General features: G+C 40.9%; 2 protein-coding genes across 2 annotated transcripts in view; both read left to right on the forward strand.

The window, feature by feature from the left end:
• Positions 1 to 375: 375 nt before the first annotated feature.
• Positions 376 to 11,483, forward strand: LOC102289383 (cystathionine beta-synthase). Its single transcript, XM_005948382.3, has 15 exons — positions 376 to 753; positions 4,607 to 4,867; positions 5,202 to 5,308; positions 5,493 to 5,627; positions 5,725 to 5,804; positions 6,544 to 6,748; positions 6,886 to 6,977; positions 7,072 to 7,197; positions 7,321 to 7,405; positions 8,204 to 8,309; positions 8,431 to 8,508; positions 8,592 to 8,726; positions 8,880 to 8,988; positions 9,286 to 9,370; positions 10,696 to 11,483. Exons 2-15 carry the CDS (start codon positions 4,614 to 4,616, stop codon positions 10,827 to 10,829), a joined length of 1,731 nt encoding a protein of 576 aa, XP_005948444.1. The 5' UTR covers positions 376 to 753; positions 4,607 to 4,613; the 3' UTR covers positions 10,830 to 11,483.
• A 3,063-nt stretch (positions 11,484 to 14,546) lies between these two features.
• The window catches only part of LOC102289994, a 23,233-nt gene continuing 10,460 nt past the window's right edge, over positions 14,547 to 27,319 (forward strand). Inside the window, exons 1-7 of the mRNA XM_005948384.3 lie at positions 14,547 to 14,843; positions 16,382 to 16,527; positions 25,686 to 25,767; positions 26,005 to 26,140; positions 26,472 to 26,674; positions 26,801 to 26,937; positions 27,100 to 27,241. Of these exons, the coding sequence (XP_005948446.1) occupies positions 14,718 to 14,843; positions 16,382 to 16,527; positions 25,686 to 25,767; positions 26,005 to 26,140; positions 26,472 to 26,674; positions 26,801 to 26,937; positions 27,100 to 27,241 (972 nt within the window). The 5' untranslated portion in view covers positions 14,547 to 14,717. The remainder of the gene's footprint in view (positions 14,844 to 16,381; positions 16,528 to 25,685; positions 25,768 to 26,004; positions 26,141 to 26,471; positions 26,675 to 26,800; positions 26,938 to 27,099; positions 27,242 to 27,319) is intronic.

Here is a 27,319-nt window from a genome sequence, read left to right on the forward strand (position 1 = left end):
TTTGACACTTTGCTTAAATTTGATGTGATAAATATTCTGGTAGTTTAAGAAGGGAAAAAAACCCCTCCAAATAAAGTAAGAAAAAATTACCTCCAGATAGATCTCAAATCTAAACTTATTTTGTCATAGTATTGATTGAGCAATTAAGATGGTGGGTTAAGATCCACTTAAGATGGTTTAAGTTTAATGTGCATAGTCTGGAGTTATAAAGATACAAATACTACAATAAAGTACAAATACATCAAACTTCTATGCAAATACAGTACATGTGTTGTACTTTTAAATGCTGCTTGGGAGTTGAAAAGTATTTTATTTGTATTTTTTTAAGAGAATTTATAAGTCTAGTTACGTTGTCAAAAAAAATAGATTATTAAACCCTTGCTTACTTGAATTCAAATGTTGGCGAAAAAAAGGCGTTCATGAGAAGCTTTCAAGTTGTTACACGCGGTGTCTACGTGCGCGGGGGTGTGTTTGGTCAGTAAAAAGTAAACAGGTGCCACGGACTACTTTACCTCAGCGTTTTTTTTCCCCCTCAAACCCTTTTAAAGAAATCTCCGTACAGCCCACAAACAGACGCCCCCACCGCAGCCAATAAGAGCGTCTCCCTAAAAATTCTGCGCTCCATACAGTTTAGTCCACGTGCGTCGGCACGTTAAAGGCTTGCTTTGTCGGAAGTTGATCCCTAGGCTGTGCAGTCGTCTGCTCGTCGTACCGGAGTACAGTTTTCTCGCAGATTTCAAGATAAATCTCCAGGTGAGTGAAAATAAAGCCGCCTGACACAGAGAATGGAAACGAGGAGAAGCCGACGTATTTAAACACTCTTTTTTTCGAATTAAATTAATTTATATTTTCCCCATGGGCTGATAGAAAGCTGCCTCCAGCTCCTCAGTTCTGATGCAACATTGTAGCTGCGCAGTCCAGGCTTTTGTTGGACCTTTTCCAGCCGATGTGTTATAATTCAGGTGTTCGCATACACACTGCGGTGTCCTATATTTATTATATTAAATTATGTAAGCATTACTGGGGGGTTTTGTTTTTATTTATTTATTTATTTTTTTACAATTAATCGCTTTTTTGCTTTTCCCCCCCTTTTGGTTACCTTTTGTAGTTTGTCTCCTTTGTATCCCGCCACATCATCTATTATTTTCAAATGACGCAGCGTTTATTTCTATCATGCTATTTCCGTGCTCTGGTTCGTTTTGAGCAATGCAGCCAAGTGAGATTTTTTCCCCCTTTTTTTGTCTTAATGTCTTAAATCTTTTTTCCCAGAAAATTGTGACAACCTTTTTCTTTTTTCTTTTTTTTTTTTACTTCGATAGCCTTCAGTGTTATCGTTAAATTGTTTTATTAAAAGAGGCTAAAACAACTATTTTCCTGCGACCTACATTGTCCTATTAAAGGTTATGCATGTGGGTACACCTTTATACGGCCTTTCTATGGCCATCATTACTGCTATTCGCATTGGCACATCATTTGTGATGGCTCAGTGGATATCTATAGTGTGGTGTTGTATTGCCAACAAGCAGATACTTCGGTTGTGTTTGTTGCTGCCAGAGCAATTAAATGCTGCAAACCATAAAGGGATGCTGCAAGTCATAGTCACCACTGGACTCCCAAGAGTGGTGAACGTACCATTGGTGCTTTCCTTTTTCTTTTCTTTTTTTCCTTTTTAAAGCAGATAAACGTCTGATGAGGGATTTTTCATTAGAGTGGACTGATGTTGCCAAACTCTGATCTTTTGTGTTGTTTCTTTAGCCTGGGAGCTTTAATTAGGTATTGGACTCTGGGCTGAAGTATGGTGTATTAAACCAAACTTAAGTTTAAGCTTGGCAAATCCTCTTTCAAGTCTTTCTTGCCCTGCAAGCCTGGCTCAGACTTGTTTTGTGTGTGTGTGTGTGTCCTCCACCAGGAGGATCATATTTCCCTGTTAAACCCTGTAAGGCCGACACATACCACACACATTTGCCAGCATCGATGTTGCAAGTGTTACTGTAATTAGCAGTGTGCCTAGCAGTGGTTGTAAGGAAAAGGTAGGGTAGGTGGTAAACACCTGTAATTGGTTTGTGCTTCTTTTTAAATTTTGATAGCAGATCAAATGCATGTATCATCGTAACGGCAACATTCCACAAAAGCGTGTGAAAGCCAGCTCCACTCCGTGTAGAGCAGGGAGCTGCAGGCTTAAGAAAATGTGTTTAGTCCACTCCTGTGGACATTGTCTGAACTCATTCTGCAGTCAAAGACAGGGGCCCCGTTGTAACAGCTGGCCCTGTCGGTGTGTGCTCTGTGTGTTAGTGAAGCCTCATGTGCTACCATTGCAGCTGGGGGATGGGAGGGAAACAACAGGATGTAGTAAGAGGAAAAAGTTGGGCTTGTAAATCTGTGGCAGTCTTAGCAACTGGTTCTTATCTTACTTTATTCTGTTCTGTAGTTTTGTTGTTTAACTCATTGACTGATTGATTTAAAGTCTTAAAAAGTTATCACAGTGACAGAAAGTAGTAAGATTAAAATGTACTGAAAGTTTGAGAAGCTCTTGTTGTACTGCTCTCGTGTTTGGAGTCATATAACCGTCACATGAAATGGCAAATTATCATGTTTCAGAGGCTGTGACTGTGACTGAGGTTTGTCTTGTATTTACAAGTGAAATTTTAAAATTGTAACTTGTTTTCCAGCTAATCTTTCTTTTGTTCCTGCCAGTTTAGCCAATCTGCCACTCAGTGGTTTAGTTCTCTTCCTGGAAAGTTATTGCTGAAGTTCATGTCAGGTATTTCACCTCGTGCTTAATTACCCAGCTTATTTGTCAAATTAATGATCAAAGACTGGATTTAAAGCTTCCCTTTGATCTCATCAGACTGTTAAACACCCGACTCAGATTTAGGTAATGCTTAACATTTGGTTATCCATTAGTAGCATTTATAACCAGTTATAACTGATTACAAAATCTTTTTATGGTTTAGATTAACTACATTTACAAACAATGAGAAAAGCAGTAATTTTCTTTTCTGTAGATCCTCAAAACGGATGCGTGCCTGTCGGTGTTGTGTGTCTAAATCTTGACTCATATCTTGATATGTGGGAACAGCAATCAGTCTTATGATTTATAACAGGGTGTGTCAAACTCAAATACACAGTGGGCCAAAATTCAAAACTGGAACAAAGTCGCGGGCTAACGTTAATATTTATTGAAATATATTTATTCCTCCAGATATAAGAATGAATCTTTTCTTATGGACTCAAACACGTTTTGCTGAAAAACTGAATATGGAACAAGCAAAGCTTAATACTAAACAATATATATATTAGCTGTATAATACCAGTAGGCCAGCTCTGATAGTAATTTGGTATGGCTTCGCGGGCCAAATGTAAGTAGGCTGCGGGCCAAATTTTGACACCTATGATTTATAAAAGCAATACTGCTTACCAACCCCCTAAAAAGAAGCTTTTGTTTTTTCCTGTGGAGAAGAAATGATGTAATAACTGAAGTTTTATCAGCCCCACCCCCCCTTGCTTACTCCCACTTTTGCTTTTTCACGTAGCTTTGATAAGGGCAGAATTTGGCCACTCATCATGACTAGGCTAAACTAGACTAGACTGAAAAGCGGTGGTAGATGGAGATGAGCTGTGGATTTGTTTTAGCAGTGCAGATGTCACTCAGCATTTAATAAAAGAAAGGAGTGGTTCAGTGTTTGCTTTGCACTGTGTTTGCTGATTGGTGAAGTTGAATGTAAGCTTTAACAGATTGTCACATTTGTCATCTCTTGGAATTTTTTTCAGGTTATCTTATTTACAATAAAAATAGCCCTTTTATATTGTACGGTAAAGATGCTACAATAATAGAGAGAAACCCTAACAGTCAGACACACCCCGTGATCACGTAATTTGTGACTGTGGTGAAGAAAAACTCCTTCCTTAACAGGAAGAAAGCTCTGGCAGAATTTAAAAGTAGAGAGGGTATCCTTCCCAAAGCTGGTTCCACAGCTGTGGATAATCAGTCCAGCACTTGTGACTGAAGTATCTCAACTTTAAGTTGGGTTGCCATAAAATCGTGCATCAAACTTGTCCAAATATCCAACAAGAAACCCATCCAAATTTTAGCATTACCATGCATTCATGCGGTTCTTGGATGGTCGGATTTCCTTCATTTGGAAATCGTTCCACTTACAAACATGACACATTGGATTTTATTGCTCAGAGGGTTTAAACTGCACTTTAATAGTTATTTCTGTAAGATACACCTCAGTTGTTGGAACTATTGGTGATAATTTTTCTAAAAAGTAATCGAGGTCACACAAAGAAAGTGATTGAAGGATTGAGCCCATCTCCTTGGTATAAACTCACAGGGTTGAATATTTTGAGCCCAAATGAGCAGTAGAAACTGGAGCTATTTAGTTAATAATAGAGAAATGCATCATGCCTTTGATGCAGGTTGCAGAGAAGGAGACTACTGCTTGTGTCAGTCAAAAACAACATTATGAAAGTATTTAATTTCCTGGCTGTCAGCCAAGTCACTGATGATGCAGGAAAACTTATCAGAACATGCTGTAAGAACAGTGTGTTACATAATTGGATAACTTTACAGTTGTTGTTTTTTTGTTTTTTTTCCCCTAAGTTAAGCAATGCCATCAGTTCCCTCATCCAAAGAGACCACAGTCAACAGCCCTGTGTGCCCACACGCTGGCAAGCTGCACGGCTTCAGCAACGGAGAGAACCTGAAGACGGAGGAGGAGTCGCAGGAGGCAGCCAGAAACATTCAGATCAAAACAAAGAACTCTTCTCCCGAAAGGAAATGGATCCGGCCCGACCTTCCCAGCCGCTGCACGTGGAGCCTAGAAGCCTCAAAATCCGACTCCCCCCACACTCAAGTTTCAAGGTCAGCGTGCCAGTCAGATATCCACTGCTTCTTGCATCTCAGCACTGTTGTATTGATCTGCTGTTACAAATAAAAAAACTGTCGTAAAGGCGTTACACTATTTGTTTAAAGCTCTGAAAAAGAGGCTGTTATTTTTGTTGTTGTTTAGACTTCTCAGACCAGTGAAGTGAGTGGAAATGGGTGCTATTATCTCACACTAGTGATAGCAATAAAAGACAGTCTGAGCCTGATAAAGAAGTGATTACCGTCCAGTCTATCTGCACAGCCAGACGTGGCGCTTCTGTTTATCATCTCGCTGAGGTTTCTTCTTCTTTTTTTCCCCTTCTCCTCTCAGGACTGTTGCACCAGCCATTCTCCCCAACATCCTGAACAAAATCGGTGACACTCCCATGGTACGCATCAACAACATCCCCAAAGCCTTTGGACTCAAATGTGAAATATGTGAGTCACACCACATTCAAGCCGAGACACATTCAGAAGTTGGTTACGGTCTGCCTGGTTACTGTGCAAACTTGTGAGCGCTGGTTGGGGTGTGAGCATTTCTTCAGATCACAATTGTATCTTAATTGTTTCATTTGGCTCCTGTGATTTTTAATATGTTATTGTGACACTTTTTTTGGTGTAGTGGCCAAGTGCGAGTTCTTCAATGCGGGCGGCAGCGTCAAGGACAGAATCAGTCTGCGGATGGTGGAGGACGCTGAGAGAGCCGGGATCCTCAAGCCAGGAGACACCATCATAGAGCCCACCTCTGGAAACACTGGTAATCCCCTGCATGCGCCTGTGCTGGTGTGAAAAAATACACGAAAGCCTGTGCTGATAATCCCACTCAAATCTGCTTCTTTCTTTTGTTCCTTAAGGTATCGGACTCGCTCTGGCTGCTGCAGTGAAAGGCTACCGTTGCATCATTGTCATGCCAGAGAAGATGAGCATGGAGAAGGTGAATTTCCTGTCATATAGAAACCACAACTCACAGAAACACGGCAGGTTTTTTTTTCTGTCAGAGTAAAACATGTCTAGACTGCTACAGCTAAATTGAAGGGTAGGATTTCCTTATAGAAAAGTGCGGTTTCTGTTCAGAGGGGCTTTTCCTGAAAATGTTGCGACTAAGTATGCAAATCGCAGCTTGTTATAGAGGCAGAGGTCACGCTTTAGCATTGCTGTTGCATCATATGATGCAATCTTTAAATGCTGTGCAAAAATATAAATCTAGTGTACATTTGTACAAAATGTTCAAAGTTTTTGTTTGAGGTCTATATTATATCTTATCTTGTTTTTTTGTTTTTTTTAATTTTTCTAAATAATCATATATCTTATGTTTTGTTTCTAAAGGGATTTTAATAATATTTTCTGATTATTTGTTCCTGTTTTTTGTTCATTTTTTTGAACCTTACAACAAGCTCAGTATTCCTTTTAATTTCTTTTTTTAATGAATTTATTTTATTAATTTATTCTTCTTTTTTTTTTTCAAGCTGTTTTTCCACAGTAGCTTTCATTAAATTACATTAAAATAAAAACATTAGTACCCATTTAAAAAGACTACTGTTCTTCAAGCTTGCTGCATATCTATTAATTCTAATGAATCTTGAATGTTTTAAAGAACAAATTCCTGTCGGTGTTTCTCACTGCAGTCAGGCCATCGTGTACAAGTGTTAATATTTGTCAGATGTTCTCGACAGGTGGATGTCTTGAGAGCACTCGGAGCAGAGATCGTACGTACGCCCACCAGCGCCCGTTTTGATTCGCCAGAGTCTCACGTGGGCGTGGCCTGGCGCCTTAAGAACGAGATCCCCAACTCGCACATCCTGGACCAGTACCGCAACCCGAGCAATCCCCTGGCTCACTACGACACCACAGCCGAGGAGATCCTGGAGCAGTGTGAAGGTACGAGCATCCTGAGCTGTAAAATTTACAGAAACTTCTTCAACGGCATTATTGCTTTTTCCTTAAAACTCACTTTAGAAGTTCACTGGAAATCAAGTCAACAAGGTTGTTTGTCTCTTCTGTGTTTCTGCTGACAGGTAAGGTGGACATGCTGGTGGCTGGTGCAGGCACAGGAGGGACGATCACAGGCATCGCCCGCAAGCTGAAGGAAAGATGCCCAAATATCAAAGTAAGCTCTTTCTTGAGATTATGTTTCTCCTCTTTTTTCAGATAAATATCTGCTGAGCTACTTGTGGCTTATGAATGGTGTGTTTTGTGCGCAGATTGTTGGTGTTGATCCTGAAGGTTCAATCCTGGCTGAGCCAGAGGAGCTTAACAAGACCGATAAGACCCAGTACGAGGTGGAGGGCATCGGGTACGACTTCATCCCCACCGTCCTCGACAGATCGGTTGGTTCAAGCGGCGTCTATAATCCCATCTCCTTTTCATGAATGCTCCTAAGTGAGCATGGTAATGTCGTATGTTTAATATTACTTTTTTTTTTTTTTTTCTTCCCCCGTCAACATTTCCAGGTGGTCGATACGTGGTACAAGTCCAACGATGAGGAGTCCTTCAACATGTCTCGTTTGCTGATCAGAGAGGAAGGCCTGCTGTGCGGTAAGTCTTTGTGGTTCCTGGTTTAGGTAGGCTCTTCTACCCCAGGACTTATTATTTTTTCATTTTTTTAGTGGCCAACACACAGCACTTATTTCAGGGCCTGTTCTGAGGTAGTGACTTGTGATTGGCCTTGAAAAACAATATGGAGCTTTATGCTGATTGGTTCGATTCATTCATTTTTTGATTTATCCTACCACTGATGGTCACAAGAGACTTTGCTTCAACCAGGACAGGCAGGAGGTGGAACTAAAATGTTTTTCATAGTTTCACTCTGGTTAGTTTCTAAAGCTCTGAAACTCCTCCAGAGCCCAGTAGATCACCACAGGAAGGTGCTCCTTATAAACAAACGGCAGAATTCATCCTATTCGAGGGGACGTGGGTGTGAATGGTTACTGACTGGCATACAAGACAACAGAAGAAACACAAAGCCTCCAGGAATAATTTTGCTCCCAGGGAAAAGCTTCATGAGGAAGATGTTGTGGGTACCTGGGTGCCACTTAAGGCAAACTAACCTACGGGCGATCGTGGCTCAAGACTTGGAAGTTCTCCTTGTGATAGGAAGGTTGCCAGTTCGAGCCCCGGCTTGGATAGTCTTGGCTGTTGTGTCCTTGGGCAAGATGCTTGACCCTGCTGGTGGTGGTCAGAGGGCCCGGTGGCGCCAGTGTCCAGCAGCCTCGCCTCTGTCAGTGCGCCCCAGGGTGGTTGTGGCTACAATGTAAAGCGCTTTGGGGTCCTTATGGACTAGTAAAGCGCTATACAAATACAGGCCATTTACCATTTTGCTTTTTCCTGTAACAGGAGGCAGCTCGGGGACGGCCATGGCAGCAGCTGTGCATGCCGCCAAGGAGCTGAAAGAGGGCCAGCGCTGTGTGGTGATCCTGCCGGACTCCATCCGCAACTACATGTGAGTTTCCATATGTGTTTGTGCTAGAGGTCCTTCAGATATATGCAGACAATTTGTTTGCTTTCTTTGTGTAAACACAGATCAGTCTTTTCTTTATCTTTTCTTCTTTACCCCCCTCAAGGTCAAAGTTCCTGAGTGATAAGTGGATGGTCCAGAAGGGCTTTTTGAGGGAGGAGGACCTCATGGTGAAGAAACCATGGTGCATGTCATTTAAAAAGACCAAATCTCCAGTTTTTAAGTCTCTCTCTATGTACGCTCATTAAACATGCCGTGTTCTCACAGGTGGTGGAACTTGAAGCTGCAGTGCCTGAACATGTCTGCCCCGCTCACTGTCCTGCCTACCGTTAGCTGCCAAAAGACCATCCAGATCCTCAAGCATAATGGCTTCGACCAGGCGCCGGTGGTCGATGACACAGGGTGGGTGTGCTATAGGTAGAAAGATTAGCTTTACAACAGAAAAGCACAGAATATTAGATCTTCACACATTCCTGGAAGCTGTGTTTTAGACCCTGAAAACCTTATCCTTGACTAACCTTTAACTTCACTTCTTGTTTATATTTTTGTGTGTAGATTGATCCTGGGCATGGTGACTCTAGGCAACATGCTATCTTCGATCCTTGCAGGGAAGATCAACTTGTCAGATCCTGTCAGCAAAGTGCTTTACAAGCAGTTCAAACAGGTTAGTTTGGTTGGAAATTAATGGATTTTAAAGACTACTCTTTTGATTCTGATTGGCTGAGGATGATCTCCAGGTAGGGAGAAAAAAAAAAATATTGTAAACTTGCTGAACTAGAAAATTGGGGTTTGAAATAAGACTTGTTTTTAGTGCTAAAAAGACAAATTTGTGTTATGTTCTGTTCCATTTCTTTGTGTATACAGAAAGTTTTACTGTGACAGATGTTGATGAATGTGTGTATATATCTATATATTTCTATGTATCTTTATATCTTCAGCACATCCTCTTATTTTAATTCAGATCACACTGACTGACAACTTGGGAAAGTTGTCCTCGATTTTGGAGATTGACCACTTCGCACTGGTGGTACACGAACAGATCCAATGTGAGTACAGCAATGCACACACACTGCCAGAAGTTTGTGCTGTGGCTGGTTGAGCTGCTGTTGTCTGTGGATATAAGTCTTGACAATCTGTGCTATGACCAGGGGTTAGTGATTCAATGTGTAAAAACATTGAGTTTGTGTATTTGCAAGAACCACATTTTTAACAGCTCTGTGAGCTCAGTATATCCGCTTCCTGCTGCTCCTTGCTTGAGTATAGATGCACAAGCTCAGTGTGAGAATCTGGGGGCAGGCTTTAGATGACCTTGACCATCCAAGTAGAGACAATTTAGCAAACAGCAAGCTTTGTCAAGGTTACATTTAAGCAGGCTTTTTTTTTTTCTTCAGTATTGAAATCCAAAATGTGCAGGCTGAGAAGGAATCTTCAATCTTTATCTTTTTCTTTTGGCTGCACCCATTAGAAGTGGCCCTACACCTAACATCCTCCTTTGTCACACCAACCCTTTGAAGGGTGTAGTGAAATAGGATAAGAAATCTTTTCTGTGGTCTTCCTCTTTTCCTCCTGCACAGCAGCTTCATAATAAAACCAATTCTGCATCTTTAAATTGATCAAAGATGGACAAACAGACCTAACAGATCAATCAAACTTGCACTGTGCAACTTTTATCATCCCCATATGGCTGTCGGAGTGGTTACACAGACCAAGTAAGCATTAATTTAAAAAGGTTGAACTGTAAAATACAGTATACCTGCCACTGATCGTAATCAGCTTTAGATGGCGAGTAAGGCGCACAATGTGGTGTGATCAGCTACATTTATTTATTCCCCCTCCCCCCCCACCCCACCCCATACTGCACATTCTGGCATGAGCACTCCCTGTTGCTGGTAAAATGGAGCTCTGACAGCAATAAATAAACTCCAGAAAGGTGGCAGCTGCTGTTACGTGTCAGCTGATACACATGTGTAAGTGTAATATTGCTGATGTTGAACCTAACTGACATATCACATGCATATTTAGAATACTGCATGTGTCTCATTTACATTCGTATACTGACAATAGTATGTGACCACGCTGCATACTGGATCCTCAGCATCAAATGGCTAAGGGACATGACTGTCCATTTGGCAGCTAAAGAGACAACTCCAACAGGATATTGAAAAGTTTAAAGAGCCCACTTGGCTTGTTCCACTGCCCCCTAGTGGCCAGAGTCCTACATTACAGTTGTAGGAATTATTATTATTATTGTTGTTATTTTTTTTTTTGTAAGTTTTTAGTGGAAGCACTGCAACACTTTGATAGTTGAGTTAAAACCTTTAGACTAATAATCTCTCTGATACTATCTTTTCTACTCCTTGTCCTCCACCAGACTTGACTGATGGCTCTCATAGCAAAAAGCAGATGGTTTTCGGGGTGGTGACAGCTGTCGACCTGCTCAACTTCGTCACAGCCCGGAAGAGGCAGGAGCGCTCCATGTCAGAATCCACCGATGAGCTGAATTAAAAGCAAAGACACTACAAGCCTTTACATTTCTTACTTTAGAATGACAAACACATTGACATTTAGTTTAGTGTCTTAAAGATGGCAGAAAGTTTTTTAGAAGTTTTGGTTTGAGTTTGGCTCTTATTTCTCTCTTTTTGAATCATTTTTGTATGTTTGACCTTGAGTCTTGAAGTGTAATAAGCAGAATACTTTGTTCTACTGTCAGCTTATGATGGGGGTTGTTATTATTGCTCAAGCCTGTAGTGCTCGAATCTTTTATAAGTTTTGTTACAGTGTGTAGACTTTTATTGTTTTGTATCGGACTTGAAGAGAGGCTGCGAGGAAAGTAAATGATTGCATCATCACTTTGGCTTTGTATACCAGACAGGAATACAAAAGTCACATTCACTTCATTTATTATGGGAGTTGCTGTGTGTATGTGTAAAATATGCATATTATATTTTCATTATTGCTCGCTGTATGCTGATTTCATGATTGTGTGTACACAGAATAATCCATGTCAGGTAATGTGAAATCTGAATATAATCATGGTGTTATTCAAGTGTAAAGTAGTCTGGACTACTTAATCTTTGCAGTGTCTAGGAGAAAATATTTTTCTATGACATCATTTTTCCTTAATGGATGTATAAGGCTAAATAAAAATTACACTCTGTAGCAGTGTGGCTTTTTTTTTCCCTTTGTCAATTTGAGGAAAAAAATATTCAGAAACAAAAAGATGCTTAGGGAAACTTAGGAATGAGGTTAGGTAGGTTGTACCTACTTTGCCTTCAGAACTGCCTTAATTCTTCACAGCATAGATTCAGCAAGGTGTTGGAAACTTTCCTCAGAGATTTTGGTTCATGTTGACATGATGACACCACACAGTTGCTACAGATTTTTCGCCTGTACATCCATGACTGGACTCTCTTGTTCCACCACATCCCAAAGTTCAGAATCAGAATCGTGTTTATTGGCCAAGTATATGTGCAGACACATACAGGGAATTTGGTTCCGGTAGATGGTGGCTCTCAAGCACAGCAATGTAAATCTCACACACACACACACGTGTCTATATATACACATTACACATACATACACAAAGCTGTGTAAACCAACTATAAATAACAAATCTAAACTTATATACATAAAATACAGAAATAAATGAGGTGGAATGAATACTACAAAATGTACATAAGGTGCAGTTGCAGTCTGGCAGTGGGAGCAGTGTGACAGGTCAACTGTTAAGAAGGGAGATGGCGAGGGGAAAGAAACTGTTCCTGTGTTGGGTGGTCCTGGTCTGCAGGCTTCTGTACCGTCTGCCAGAGGGCAGCAGATCAAAAAGTCTGTGTCCAGGGTGTGAGGGGTCTGTGATGATTTTCCCTGCCCGTTTCCTGGTTCTTGAGAGGTACAGATCCTGGATGGAGGGCAGGGGCATGCCGATGATCCTTTCTGCTGCAATCTGCTCCTGTCCTGTTTAGTGGCTGCTCCATACCAGACTGTGATGGAGGAGCACAGGACAGACTCAATGACCGCAGTGTAGAACTGGATCAGCAGCTCCTGTGGAAGACTGTACTTCCCCACTTGTCTCAGGAAGTACATCCTCTGCTGGGTCTTTTTGAGGATGGAGTTGATGTTGGTCTCCCACTTCAGGTCCTGGGAGATGGTTGTACCCAGGAACTTGAAGGTCTTCACAGTTGACACAGGGCTGTCTGATATGGTGAGGGGGAGCAGAGTTGAGGGATGTCTCCTGAAGTCCACTGTCATCTCTACAGTCTTAAGAGTGTTCAGCTCCAGATTGTGCTGGCTGTCATCTGCAAACTTTAGGAGTTTGACAGCCGAGTTCTTGGAGGTGCAGTCGTTAGTGTAGAGGGAGAACAGTAGTGGTGAGAGGACACATCCTTGAGGGGCACCAATCCTGAGGGACCGGGTTTCAGAGGTGATCTCCCCCAGCCTCACTTGTTGCATTCTGTCTGTCAGGAAGCTGGTGATCCACTGACAGGTAGCTGGTGACACGCTGAGCTGGGAGAGTTTGGAGGAAAGAAGTTCAGGCACAATGGTGTTAAAAGCCGAACTAAAGTCCACAAACAGGACCCTGGCATAAGGCAGTCAAGGTGTTGCAGGATGTAATGCAGCCCCATGTTCACTGCATCATCCACCGACCTGTTTGCCCAGTAGGCAAACTGCAGAGGGTCCAGCTGGTGGCCTGTAATGTCTTTCAGTCTTTCAGATAGAAAGTGTTTAACTCGTCAGCCAGGTCTTTGTTTGCTTCAATAGTGGGTGGGGGGCGTCTGTAGCTGGTGATTTCCTGCAGGCCCCTCCACATTGATGCAGGGTCGTTGGCTGAGAGCCGTTCTTCCAGCTTCTGGGAGTAGATGCTTTTAGCTGCTTTGATCTCCTTGGTCAGTGTGTTCCTGGCTTGCTTGTACAGGCCCCTGTCACCACTTCTGTAGGCATCCTCCTTGGCCTTACAAAGAAGTTGCTCTATTGGATGGAGATCTGGATCACTGTGGAGGCAGTTTGAGTACAATGAACTCATTTTCATATTCAAGAAAGTAGTTTTAGATGACTTCAGCTTTGTGACGATGGTTGAACAGTGGTCTGTTGGTACCAAGGAACCAAAAGTGCACTAAAAGCATTACACCCTGACATTATACCACTTAACAGCAGGTTGAACCATTCACACAAAGTAGGATGGATCTGTTTTTGTTATTTACACCAAATTCTGATACTTTCATCTGAATTTCACAAATTTGAGACTGCCAAGAGCAGTCAATGTTTTTACAATCTTCCATTGTCCAGATCTAGAGAGCCTGTGTGACATGTAGCCTCAGTGTGGTCTTCTGCTGCTTCAGAGATGGTCTTCTGCATATAACAAGTGGTTATTTGAGTTACTGTTGCTTTCGTATCAGCTGGAAGCTGTCTGGCTGTTCTCCTATAATTGTTGATATCAACAAGGCACTTTTACTCATGCAGAAACATGTTGAGTTGCTGCCATTTGATTGGCCGAATAGATATTTGGGTTATCAAGCAGTTAAACAAGTGTACCTATTGAAGTGGCCATAAGTGTGATTTTTTTCAGTAGTGTTAGGTGGTCTTTACATACACTGTCAAAACCAACCAATGACAATATTCACAATCATATGCATTGCATTACTAGATTCTAATTATTAATTAATTGACGTGTGTATATATCTATTTAATGTTGCAGCCATTGTTGACTTTAAATATTTACATAATGCTCAGCAGGGTGATAATAATGCAATTGATGTGCAAAACCAAAGCTTCAAAATAAATAGTATGGAATTTAAAGTACAGTAATTGCATCTGAAAAATCTGGAGTGAGTAGAAATACTGAAATAATCATATTTCGGGTGGGGGGTTGTGCCACCTCGCGCCCCCTCTTCTACACACGCCTCTGACTAATCTTTCAAAAATGTCAAATTGTATCATTGTATATTGAAATTATAATTATTTTACTTTGTATATTTTACATTTTTTTCTATTGTTGTATAGTAGTAATGGGACTAATAAATGCTATCTTATCTTATGACGTGTAAAAAATTGTATATGAGCAAAACTTAAGTTAGACCAGTCCAAATGCACAATGATTTTTTCCAAGCTTATAAATGGGACGTGAACGCAAATGTTAAGTCATGTTTGTGTTCGCCATGTGGTTTGTGGCGCATGTAATGGTGTTCTGGTAGCACCGTAATTACCGGGAAGATAGCGTAACTGGGCGTCTATAAGTTGTCATAGGCATCCCGCCCTCCCATCGGCGCGTGCTGGTCTAGTAAATGAGCGCGTCACTTCACGCTCCCGGTATCCAATCAGCGCTGTCAATGCAAGTCGTTGACTGTGGCGATGTATGTGTTGTGTGCTGGCTGCTACGAGCGAGGCTAGACAGGCAGTATGGCGGAGGAGAGCAGTGTGTACGAGTTAGAGGGTCTAGAAAAACAATTGCAGACTTTGTTTAGCCGCTACTCAAGCGATGAACTCCGAGGCGACAGCGAAGCGTTCTGCTTTGACTTTTGCAAGGTATGGAGCCGTAGCTGAAGTTAGCGGCGTGCTTGTTGTCAAAGATAAGCATATATGTTAGCCGACTCCCCTCCCCCAGAACTACTAGTTACACACGGCTAGCATTAGCGGCTAAGCCCGTTATCATTTAGCTAACTAGCAGTAGTCGCTTTAAAAACAAGCATATTTGCGTGATAAACAGCGTGTCAAGTAATCCGAGCCCGCATACACACGATTTTAGCAAAACATGCGAGCCACTTAAGCAGTGATTTAGTGACAGTGCATGATTTCAGGCTGACTTTGCTAATCGTCTGAGCCAGCTAGCCCAGAATTTTCTTGCAAGTTAGCATGGTTGTACGCTGCATGTTTACTAACTACCCGCTGGTCAGGATTTTGCACGATTACACTACGTTTTGGCAGCGATTACGCTGAAATTGGGTTAATATTTGTTATCCTGTGCTGTCGGGCGTTTGTTTTACAGCCCACCTTTCGATATGTCACAGCAGTGGGAAAATAATTCCTGCCATCACTAAATGGTCTCACAGTGGTTGCATCTTATGCAAAAGCGCATTGGAATGGCAGTAACTAATAACCCTGCACTGTTAACAACAGAGAGATAAAATCATGTTTGCCCAATTACTGACACTAGAAATAGCCAGGTGTACTACTTCCTGTTGACAAATCCCAGCTGTAAGCCATCCAAACTTTAAAAGTAAGCATTAAACGCGTGACGCATCAGCATATGTAATTTGACTTGATTTCTTTGGAGCTGAAGTTGGGGTGCTAGAGTTTGGGAGTATAACAAAATGAGAAGTAATTATTGCACCACATATTTTAAAATAATATCACACATGGTATTGAGTTTGTTGTTCATAAAGAAGGTGCCAGACTTGGGCTGTCATGCTTTGCTAACATGGTTACATTTAGCTTAGTAGGGAACTAATTTTTGCAGTTGGATGAGGGCCTAAACCAGGGGTGTCAAAACTCCAGGCCTCGAGGGCCGGTGTCCTGCAGGTTGTAGATATCACCCTAAGTCAACACACCTGAATCAAGTGATCAGTTCATTACCAGGCCTCTGGAGAACTTCAAGACATATTGAGGAGGCAATTTAGCCATTTATATCAGCTGTGTTGGATGAAGGAAACATCTAAAACCTGCAGGACACTGGCCCTCGAGGTCTGGAGTTTGACACCTGTGGCCAAACTAAACACTGGCTGAGGGTTAACACTTCACTGCATTCCACTGGAGATGAGCTGGATCTCCACCATTAGAGGGCAACATAAGGATTAGGATGTCATAGGTCAACTGTAAACAGATATTGTTTCGTGATGGGCCTGTAGTACATGTTCAAGTAAAAATAATCTAGGTAGCTGTCCAAAACACACAGATCTAAAGTATAACATGATATAAACAGATCTTTGTAATCGAGTGCGATTAGAAGCATCAGCAGTGTACTTGCGTTTGCACTCAAAACCTTTAAAAATGCCATATCCATAGAGATGCTGTGCAATTGCACTTTGTATTGTACTTTTGTTTAGATGTTGTTTTTGTCTTTGCAGCTGGTGGAGGAGTACGCCTCTCGCTGGCAGGTGCTCCTGCCTCAGCTCAGGATCCTTGAGATTGCTCTCTGCTATTTTGCGCAAGCCTCATCCTTCTTCACGTCAAACTGTGATCACGTGCTCCGCACACTCAGTAGCCTGGCTTTGTAAGTACCCAGTCCTACCTAAAAAGGTTGCTTTCAGTCTTTGCTGATCTAAATAGCTCTCACAGATTTGCTGTGATTTTTGGTTGTTTCCAGGCTGAAGTTTTCTTATCTTATAAGTAGTCTGGATTATTTATAAGTGCTGTTGTAGCTCGTACTTACACTATAAGTCAGAGGAAAGCAGCACCTTTGTTTCCCAAACATCCCTCTTTTCTGGATAGTTTTGCTTGTAATGTAGACAAAGCCAGACACACATAGTTGGACACAACGTTGAATTGTTTATTAATGACACAGCTGCCTCTGTAGCATGGGCATGGTGCGGTCATGAAAAGTCTGACACGGAGCAGAAAACCCGTCCCTACCACAGAAACAATCCCCTTCTACCACCTATGCAACAATCATGTAAAAGAGTATGGAGAATTTACAAATGAGAAGGAAAAAAAGATCTGCCAGGTGCTCAAAATAAACCTCATACGCAAACTCTAGAACAGGCTTTTCTCTGCAGTACGCCATATAATAAAGACTCATAAATATACTAGCGGCCAAATATGTTTTCACACATTGGTCAGAGTACTCGACTCCAGGGACACTACGCCCAGCTGAAAACACTTCTCACAAGTAGAGTTGCCTCGTTTATATTACGCGTCAGACCAAAGTATTGGAGGAAATTTGCAACGTAGCATACCACATTGCGCCAACAGATATGTGGATGAACCGAACAGCACATCCTTGTATGAGCTTAATGGAGCGCGTCATTTAAGACTGCACACTCTTCAGTCGATGTTCGTAGACAGGCTAGTTTCCTGACGATCATACAAAATGATCAAGACCAGTAATGATAGCCGGGGGGCCTCAGGGAGGCTTTTGCGTGACTGCGTGGGGTCATTTAGTTTGTGTCACTAAGGGATAGCACCTTGTAATTTATTACATTTTTGATTATTTAATTTGAATGTAAAAAAAAAAAAGAAATAGTACTTTCAGTTTGGTGATTAAATAAACCAGTGACTTGATTTACGGAAAATACACTATGTTGTGATATACACTGTTATGGGGATAAGAATGACGTGATTTTGGTCTTATCAGTACAACCAAGATGGAAAGTAAGAAAGCTAACAGCAGCTTGTGCTAATGCAGCTCTGCATGACTTGTATCTAGAAATTTGTCATTGGATCTCAGCTGTATTGGCTTAAACTGACATAATAAGCACTTGACCTGAGCAGTGTGTGACCACATTTTGCACAGGCGTGTGGTCTGCTGGTGCAGTGTTTGCTGCACTTGACAGACTAATTTCACTTTGTGTGTGGGCAGTGTTTCACACAGTGCGAATTGTCACACATGATCATGAGTCATTAAAAATATAATCTAATCACTTCCTTTCATACTCAAAGGTTTGAAATGGCTCTAAAATACACAATAAATATTAGCCTCATCTTTTGATTGTTTCCTCTGGGTTTTTAATTAATTTTTTTTAGTTTTGGAGTAGTCAGTCCTTCTGATTGTATTTTCTTCTCCTGCTTAAATAGCTTATAAATTAACTCAGTGCCATCTTCAAATGAAGGAAAAGAGACAAAATTAAGAGGCATACCGGTAGTTGTTTTTAAATAATGATTAGAAGAGCACTGGTTTGTGCACATGTAGCTGGAGCCCTGCTCATTTCCTATTCTCCTAGTGATCAAATATTGATGGTGGACCGCTGCCATTTCTGTCTGGCTGCTATAGACTTTTCTCAGTTTCTAGTTTAAGAGAAAAAAAATTTAGACATAAATAATTATCTTGTTTAAACAACCACTGTTAATGTTAAAGATGGGAAGTGTGGATAGCATTAATATTACTGTTTTATTATTAGCCATAAGCCAGTTCCTTAATGATAGCTTGGCAGACAAATAATATGGGTAATTGCTAATAGTTAAAAATCAAAGGTTAATGTGTGTACAGGCCAAATTAACATTTAGGATAACTGTTTAATACTTCAGTATTGTTGAAATAGGAGCCTTACTGACCTTACAAAGTTCCTATTAAGACCAGGGTGTCAGTTTGCTGTTCCAAGTGTTCAGCTGCTAGTGAGGGAAGGGGTTGTGTGCCTGCCTGTCTAGTAAAGGTGTGAAACAGAGCCTCAAATGTTATCATGGTATTTCATAGGGCACTTTGATATAATGATATACATTAAGTGACGATATGAAAACGTCTTATCGTTTCATGTTACGCTATCGTTTGCTTCGTGGTGTCGTGGTGCCGTAAATATTGCTGTTTACGGCAATATTTTTTCCTCTTTTTGATGGTCACTGTAGTGGCTATATTAATTTCTTAAAGTTTTCTCTTTCTCTTATATTTAAAATAACCACACTACAGACGGATAAACGACTGTTTTTACGCATTGTTGTTAGCAACAACAACGGTAAAGCCAGCGTGTAGCTCCGCCGTCTGCTTGTTTATTTTCCACATAAACCTTTCACAATAAAGCTGAAGGTCCTTTTGAGATTTTTCAAAATAAACTGAAATAATGAGAAACAAAAGGACCAATCAAAACAAATCGAAGACCTTATTTCTAAATGAGGGGCTACCACTGTAGCATGGACATGGTTTGGTTATGAAAAGTGTGACACAGAGCAGAAAACTGTACTATGCGAATTATGCAGGAAACCGGTCCGCACCTCAGACTCAAACACGACAAACCTCGTCTACCACCTATGCAAGAATCATGTGAAAAGGTATGGAGAGAGTTTATGGATGAGAAGCAAAAAAAGTCGTCAGGTGCTCAAAATAAACCTTAGACTCAAACGTTAAAACAGGCTTTCCCCCACGTTGTTGGGAGGATAAATGTCTTATATCGGGATATGAGGTTTTGGTCATATCGCACAGCTCTAGTATTTCAAGAAAATTATTAGAATAATTATATTTCTTGAAATATAGAAAAAAAAAGCTGATATATAAAAATTGTTTTATTGCTACTCAGCTTGCAGGCGGTAGCATTTTTAAGTGTAAGTAAATAAAGGGCAATTTCCATCCTTCTCTTCCAATGAGCTTGCCATTGTTGACACACCGCCTAATTTGAAGTGTGACTCTATTGCCACTTGGTGACAGCAGCAGTATTACAGCGCAGTAGCACAAGTCAAATGTAAGCTACAACGTAGCCTGAGTAGTGTTTTTAAGTAAAAGCATAAAAATAACTCCTTAACACTTACACTCAGCTGCTTAGAGCCCTGCTTTTCCACCATGTAGCGGCATCAGTAACTTCCATTTTCCGTTTGCTCTTCCTGTCATATGTAGTGCAACTAGCATGTGCTCAATTGATGCTCTGGAGTCAGCTGTTTACATTGGGTCATACCTTCTGCTAGTATCTTCTCCTTTGTAGTCTGATTGTAGTCGATAGTGTGTCTATTGATTTTTGCTTCAAGTGGCAAAATACTAGGGGTGCAACGATACACAAAATTCACGGTTCGGTTTGATACTTTGGTGTCACGGTTCGATTTGATACTTTGGTGTCACGGTTCGATTTGATACTTTGGTGTCACGGTTCGATATTTTTTCGATACAAAAAAAGTTCATGCCTTTTTAATTTGTCATTTATTAAAATTATAAATATAGATTTTAACTCAAAATTACAGTTTTTAAATTTAATGTTGCTGAAACAACAAAATAATAAAAAAAAATCTATCTGATCAAGAAATCACTCATCTTTGGAAAAGAGAGTTTATTACAGAGAAGTGGCTCTTTCCAAAATAAAAGCTATACTAGACGCTTCTTCTGGGGTATATTTCTCAGCAGCATATTAAACATATCAGGTCCCCGTAAGGAGAATCATGTCCTAACGGCTGTCTAAATGACTCGGGTAAAGTTTGTAGCATGCGTGCTTGTTGTTTTTGTCTGCTTCCACTTGTCTTTGGGCGATCGTGGCTCAAGAGTTGGGAGTTCGCCTTGTAATCGGAAGGTTGCCGGTTCAGCCCCGGCTTGGACAGTCTCGGTCGTTGTGTCCTTGGGCAAGACACTTCACCCGTTGCCTACTGGTGGTGGTCAGAGGGCCCGGTGGCGCCAGTGTCCGGCAGCCTCGCCTCTGTCAGTGCGCCCCAGGGTGGCTGTGGCTACAATGTAGCTTGCCATCACCAGTGTGTGAATGTGTGCGTAAATGGGTGGATGACTAGATGTGTAAAGCACTTTGGGGTCCTTAGGGACTAGTAAAGCGCTATATAAATACAGGCCATTTAGGATGATGTCGGCGTAAATGTGCCATCATATTCGTTGTGTTCCCTCTAGTGCTGTCAGCGTTTACCTCATTAAAATGACATTAACACTAGGGCTGGGCCATATTATACCGTTCACGGTAATACCGGTATAATGTTAGGCAACGATAGGAAAATGAAATATCGCGATAGAATGGGAGTAAAACGCGCATGCGCAGTGCCTTTGTTTTCATACGCACATGGCCGATTGTTGAGTGAAACAGATGAACCAGAATTGGTTTGTAAAAATGGTGCAACTTCCGTGATGTGGAACTGGTTTGGTGTTTGTCCGTCAGATACACAACAAAGCACATTTTTTTGCAGAACATGCAAGCGGCCGTCGTTATTGTCATATTTGTCGGACTAAGATGCTCTTAAATCTGGGAGTAATCTGGGTCCTAAACTCCGTATGCTTCAGGTCAAACAACACTGCAGCATCACTGAGAGTTAAAAACTGTCTAAATTCTTTCATCTTTAATAAAACGATCAGCATTGCTGCTTTACCAGGTGTAACTATAAAGTTTAACTTCCAGGCATCCATGAAAACAAAAGTTATTACATTTAACGGAGTTAGAAGTTAGCAGGAAGCTAGCGGAAGTTAGCTCGCTAGTTTCGCTAGTTACCTAAGCATGATATAGCATGTTCTGACTGAGAGATTTCTGAAAAAAATTCAAACGTACAGCTCTGCTATCACTTCCAACATAAATGAAGACAGGAAACTAAACAGCAGTGACGTTTGTAGGGTTACTGAAGTTGGGCTAGCTGGTATATAATGATGTGCTACGTGATCGCTAGCGACACAGCTATGTTAGCATAACATAAACAGTGAAGCTGGAGGACGAACACTAACACTTTTCCACTTATAAAAGTTAACGTGAAGGTTCCTCATGGTTAGAGACAAATGCAATCGCATGGCAGGATGCTGTAAACGGACCAAACTTCAGTCAGGAGAACAACTGAGATAATCCATCCACAATACGAGGTTAGTCATTAATATACTGCAACAACATGGGAATAGAGCAGCTGCCAGAGAATTCAACATTAATGAATCAATGGTACAGAAGTGGAGGAAGCAAGAAGAATGAGTTTAATAAAGTTTGATTTATCTGACTGCTTTGTTTCGCTTAATGTGCCTTATAATCCCGTGCACCTTATGGTCCGAAAAATACGTACTGCACACTGCAGTTTAATGTTGCAAAGCACCTCTTTTTAACTTCAGTGGATATTATACATGGTTATGCTCAGGATATGTCAGCCCATTTCTACTGGAAATGCCTTTTGGTTAAACTTTCAGCAAGGAATTTGCATTTGCACTGTTACATTTTTATAAAGCTTTAATGTACATAAAAACCAGCTTCTTGTTTAAGTGAAAATAAATGGAAGGTTGTCTTTTTGCGCTAGTAATGTTGTGGAGTTGTATTTTGTCTCGCATCAATTATATCGTCAGTTATATCGTTATCGCAAATTTTCAAATATATATCGTGATAAATATTTTTGGCCATATCGCCCTGCTCTAATTAACACCATAACGCCGCAAATCTCTCTTAACAAGTTACCGCGGATCGCCCCATGTGTGGTGCTGGACTGCGTCAACACGTTAATGAGCAAACTGTACTAACACTCTAGTTCCCACCAATTGAGTATTGCGTGGCACTTCCGACATACTGTTTTACTTTTGTCCACAACGCGGCTTATCTTGGTTTTCAAGCTTCACATGAAAACCAAGATAGTTCCTAACGCCAGATCTGAATGAGGGTGGGGAAGGTTCTATTTCGGGTAGCGTTGAGGCAGTTGCCATGTTGCAACGAGCTTAGCTTCTAGGGGTGGGTTTTTATAATCGATTTATCGATTAAAATCGATTCTGGCTTCTGGAATCGATTTTTTTTTAATATGAATTTATTTTGCCCGAAATGCCAGAATCTCAGGTGAAACCCACAAAATGTCAACAACCACCAAACAGCTAAAACAGTGAATGAGAGCAGGAACACGGATTCTACACAATGACGTAAACACAAAGGTCAGAATCAGTGAGATGTCGCCTTTCTCACCCGACGGCACGGACACGGTCGGGGCTGAAAGAGCCGACAGGTCGCCGATTCTGATCTGTCGGCGCTTTGTGTTTACGCCCTTTTTGTGCTTATTCTAAAGCTGTTAGTTTTATCTCTCTCCAAACATTATTGACCGAACCAGCAGCAAAAGAAGATCCAAATTACACTTCACACATAAACGTCGTCATGAATTCACTCTGACTTTTACTGTTTTGCTTCCACCACAATAAAAATCACACTTCATGCAGCGCTTTCTCTCTCTCTGTACTTCAAGAACAGTTTCCCGTCTAAAAATATTTTTTCTGCATTATTCACTTGCTTGTTACGCACAAGTCTACCGGTGATTACAGGCTGTTGGCCACTGTTTTTTTTCCTTTTACATACTTCCGAAAAGAAAACCTAATTTCTGCTGTTCAATACTGAAAAAATTTAAACTTTTTAAAATTATGCAAAACGCTTAGCCATAAAACTGCTGTAACATCAGAGGTAATGTTCACAAGTTGATTAATGATTTTCTCTCGTTTTTGATGTACTGCAGAATATTTTTATAAAATCCCAGGCCAGGAAAATCACCTTCATGTTTTTCTGTGTTTTATCTTCAGCTACTTTGACACAAAGGCATCTGCTATGATGCTTACACATTTGATAAAGTCTTGTGTGTGTCAGCTTCCTTTTTATAGATACAAAAATATGTAAATGTATTGATCTGAATTATAATATTTCTGACTGTCAAAATTTCCCAGATTCAAATCGAATGAAATTGAATCAAATTGAATTGAATCGAATCGTGGATCGAATTGATTCTAGAAATCAGTGACGATACCCAGCCCTATTAGCTTCTGTCTTGCTAGCTTGCGCTGCGCTCAGTGGATCTGCACTCGACAGTGCAGCCTAGGCAGAGTAGTCGAACGCAGATCCACTGAGCGCTCAACACAGACAGCATCATCAGAAGAAAAGTTGATAAAGTAAACAAATTTGTATTGTTTGATACATATGCGTACAGAACCCAAAGTACTGTATCGAATGGTTCAATATCAGTAAGAGTATTGTTGCACCCCTACAAAATACATATGTTGTTTTCACAGAAACAGTTTTCTTGCATATTTTGCGAACTTGTGCTTTGTTGGAGGTTGTTGAAGAAACTCAATTTTCAGGTACGGAATTATGATCGGAGATTGACATGCAGCTCTTGCTCTCAAACGTGCCTGGGCTAGTGTTGTTGTTATGCATAACGGAGACGATAAATTCATGATATTGCTATAGCAATATACGATATGGCATTCCTAGGTGTTATTATGGATGATGTGAAATGGCACAGCACTGAAGTTTGCAGCAATCCTGTGTGAAGTTGTCATTTGGAAGAGGCAAAGATGGCACTGTTGGTATAAATAGTGTTGTAAATAAATTACTCTAATCTGACAACCCTACGTGATATCTATACTGTTTGTGGTACTTACGGTACATAAATACAGTTACCACTGAGTTTTCAACATTTGGTATTGAAACTTATCTGCTCTGGTGGCATCTCTATGCTCAACAAAGTCAAAATGAAATATATTGACACTAGGGATGTACCAATTTGATAACTCAGCCGGATATGTTCCAAAAGCTAGATTGGTGACAACAGGCTGATCTTTTCAGTTAACTGTTCAGTGTTTTACTACATCACACATCAGCAGCAGTGCACCAGCTGCTAGCTTGGGAGCAAATGTGGCATGGAGAGAGCTAACAGCAAAGGGTCGGCAGTTTGGCGTTTTCTGCACGTTTGTAGTTTTTGAGGTATCCGTAACTGGTGAAGTAGGTTGACACGACTAAAAAGCTCTCACAAAGATGATTTCCCTTTTGGCGTTTTCACACATTTTTTTTTTCCACACTTATTCCCAACTAGTCTAACACTTGTTGGGAAGCTTTTATCACCCTTGCAGTACCAAAGCATTGTAAGAATATAGGCTTATTACTGATCTAATTGACAGTTAAAAAGTACCGCCAGACATCCATCTTAAATTGCTGAAAAAGCTTTAAAGTTTGCATAATACTCGCAATTCCTCCTTTGAGTTGTTCATCATTTCAGAAGCGGGCCTTGTTTAAAAGGCTCTTGAAAATGCACATACATAACGTGACACACTATTGATAAAAACCCACCCATCCATCCATCCATCCATTCGCTTCCGCTTATCCTTTTCAGGGTCGCGGCGGGTGCTGGAGCCTATCCCAGCTGTCATAGGGCGAAAGGCGGGGTACACCCTGGACAGGTCGCCAGTCTGTTGCAGGGCCAACACACAGGGACAGACAACCATTCACACTCACACCTAGTGACAATTTGTATTATCCAATTAACCTATCCCCACAAGCTGCATGTCTTTGGACGGTGGGAGGAAGCCGGAGTACCCGGAGGGAACCCACGCAAACACGGGGAGAACATGCAAACTCCACACAGAAAGACCCCGGCCTGATGTTGGAATTGAACTCAGGACCTTCTTGCTGTGCGGCAACAGTGCTAACCACCGTGCCACCGTGCTGCCGATTGATAAAAACCATTAATTAAAAATTAGCCACATATGAAGTTAAAATACAGAAAATCCTTTGTAGTTCCTTAGTTTCAGTGTAGATGTCAGCATCTTAATTGTGGGTGTTTGGTGGCAGCTTTTATGGAAGTGAAGTAAAAATTGTTTTCATTGCTTATTTTTGCTCATAAGCAAATTTGCAAGCCAAAGAAAGCATTAACATGCTGCCAGGTCACTGACCTAAATATATCCATCAACCCTTTATAGTTCATCACGTCCCTCAATAACAGAGTTCCTTAGAGCCACACAGATGGCTAGTTTACTCGGAATATCCAGATTTAAGTTTTAAAGTAGCTTGGAAATGAGCATTTATTCCTTTGATTTCTCCACAGGAGTGTTTTTGAGTTGCTGCTTTTCTTTGACCAGAACGACTTCTATCAGGAGCCACTGAAACACTTTACTGATACATTCCAGGTGAGAATAAAGAGCTTATTATCTTCCCAATAGAACAGTGAATGCATGTTTGTCAAATCTGATTATGTTCATTATCATTCATTTCACTGCATATTTTATTGTCAGGGCACTCCATCATTTGGGCTAGACCTTTGCTGCTGTACCTAAAAAGTTATTTTGTGGTCCCATCTTTTATGTACTCTGTGGCACGATAGCGCAATTAAGACACTTTTGTGTTTTTTCTTTATTCTCCTCCAGGAATGTTATTTGGCTCTTGCAAAGCACCAGAATGTTCACTTACTTCAGGTGGAGCGTTTGGTTCAGGGCGGCGGGCCTTGGGCCAACCCGACCGTACAGGCAATCCTCAGCGAGACCAGTTTACCTCAGAATGACGGTCAGTGATGTAGTTATTATTTGTAGAAATGCTAATACTGGAGTAACTGTAACACACCAGCTACCTTTAAATTTTAATCAGCTGTCTTTTAAAAATTAAAAGAAAAATTTATAATACCATACTTTTTTTTTTTTTAAATTAATAATAATTTCTCATGTTCTGTCAGAAATCAACCATTTCATTTGCTGAATGGAGGAAAGTTAGGCTTCTACTCCTCCAGAGGCCATTGTAAATTCTTAATGCTGTCTGCAGGTTATCTAACATAAAACTGTGTTATCACTGGTTGTTCTCGTACAAAGTAAAACTCTGTTCTGACTTGGCTTTCCTTCAGTGGATGGATACATCAGCTCTCAGCTGCCGGTGTTCTTTGAGCTTCGCGTGCGCTACCTTTTATCCTGTGAGCGTATTGCTGAGGCTATGGCCCTGGCTAAGTGTTGTGCTCGGCATCCCAACACAGGACAACACTTGTTCTTCCTCCAGGTCTACCTCACGTGGCTTTACAAAACTTCACAGCATGACTGTCTACATAAAGAGGTGGGTAGAGTGCAGTAATAAAATACTTTTTCCTTCCGTGTAAACTTACTCTGTGGACATGCTTGTATTATATACGTCTTTACTAAGACTTGCCTGAACTAGAAGTCATTTTCCAATGTTTTTTAGGTTGCGGATCTTAATGGTAAAAATGCAGTGCACATCATCTGTAACTTGGAGTTTGAAGAAACGGATGAGTTACTGTTAGCTCTCATCACAGCCTTTCTGTCCCAGCAGCTCTGGAGGGGAGATATGTACTATTTGTGGTAAGTAAACAGTATTATAAACAAATAACTTTTTCAAATTTATTCTAAGTGAGGGCTGTTCTACAAATATTACAGCAGGCGAGTTATTTTTAATGCAATGTTTACATCCCTACATCTTATTATCAAGAACAGATTTTACTTCTTTCTCCCCCCCCTTTGCAGTGATCTTGTGTTCTTGTGGACTAAACTTCATACTCGGTTGAACACATCCAAGCAAGTTCTTCTAGAGGAGACTCGCCAGCTGATGCTGTCTGCCACTAATGTCAACTCGATCTTCCCGTTCATCAGATCCATACTGCAAGAAGTTAGACCATATAATAACACTTTAACTATAATAATATTATATATATTAGGGGTGCAACGATATTCGTATCGATATTGA

The sequence above is a fragment of the Haplochromis burtoni genome, unplaced genomic scaffold (assembly GCF_018398535.1).
Source record: "Haplochromis burtoni strain Fernald_Lab_line unplaced genomic scaffold, NCSU_Asbu1 Contig_590, whole genome shotgun sequence".
Classification (NCBI taxonomy): domain Eukaryota; kingdom Metazoa; phylum Chordata; class Actinopteri; order Cichliformes; family Cichlidae; genus Haplochromis; species Haplochromis burtoni.

Coding starts and splice junctions, on each gene's coding strand:
- LOC102289383 (XM_005948382.3), top strand. CDS start 4,614: ATGCCATCAGTTCCCTCATCCAAAGAGACCACAGTCAACAGCCCTGTG. Junction 5,628..5,724: donor GCCCACCTCTGGAAACACTG/GTAATCCCCTGC, acceptor TTGTTCCTTAAG/GTATCGGACTCGCTCTGGCT. Junction 8,727..8,879: donor CCGGTGGTCGATGACACAGG/GTGGGTGTGCTA, acceptor TTTTGTGTGTAG/ATTGATCCTGGGCATGGTGA.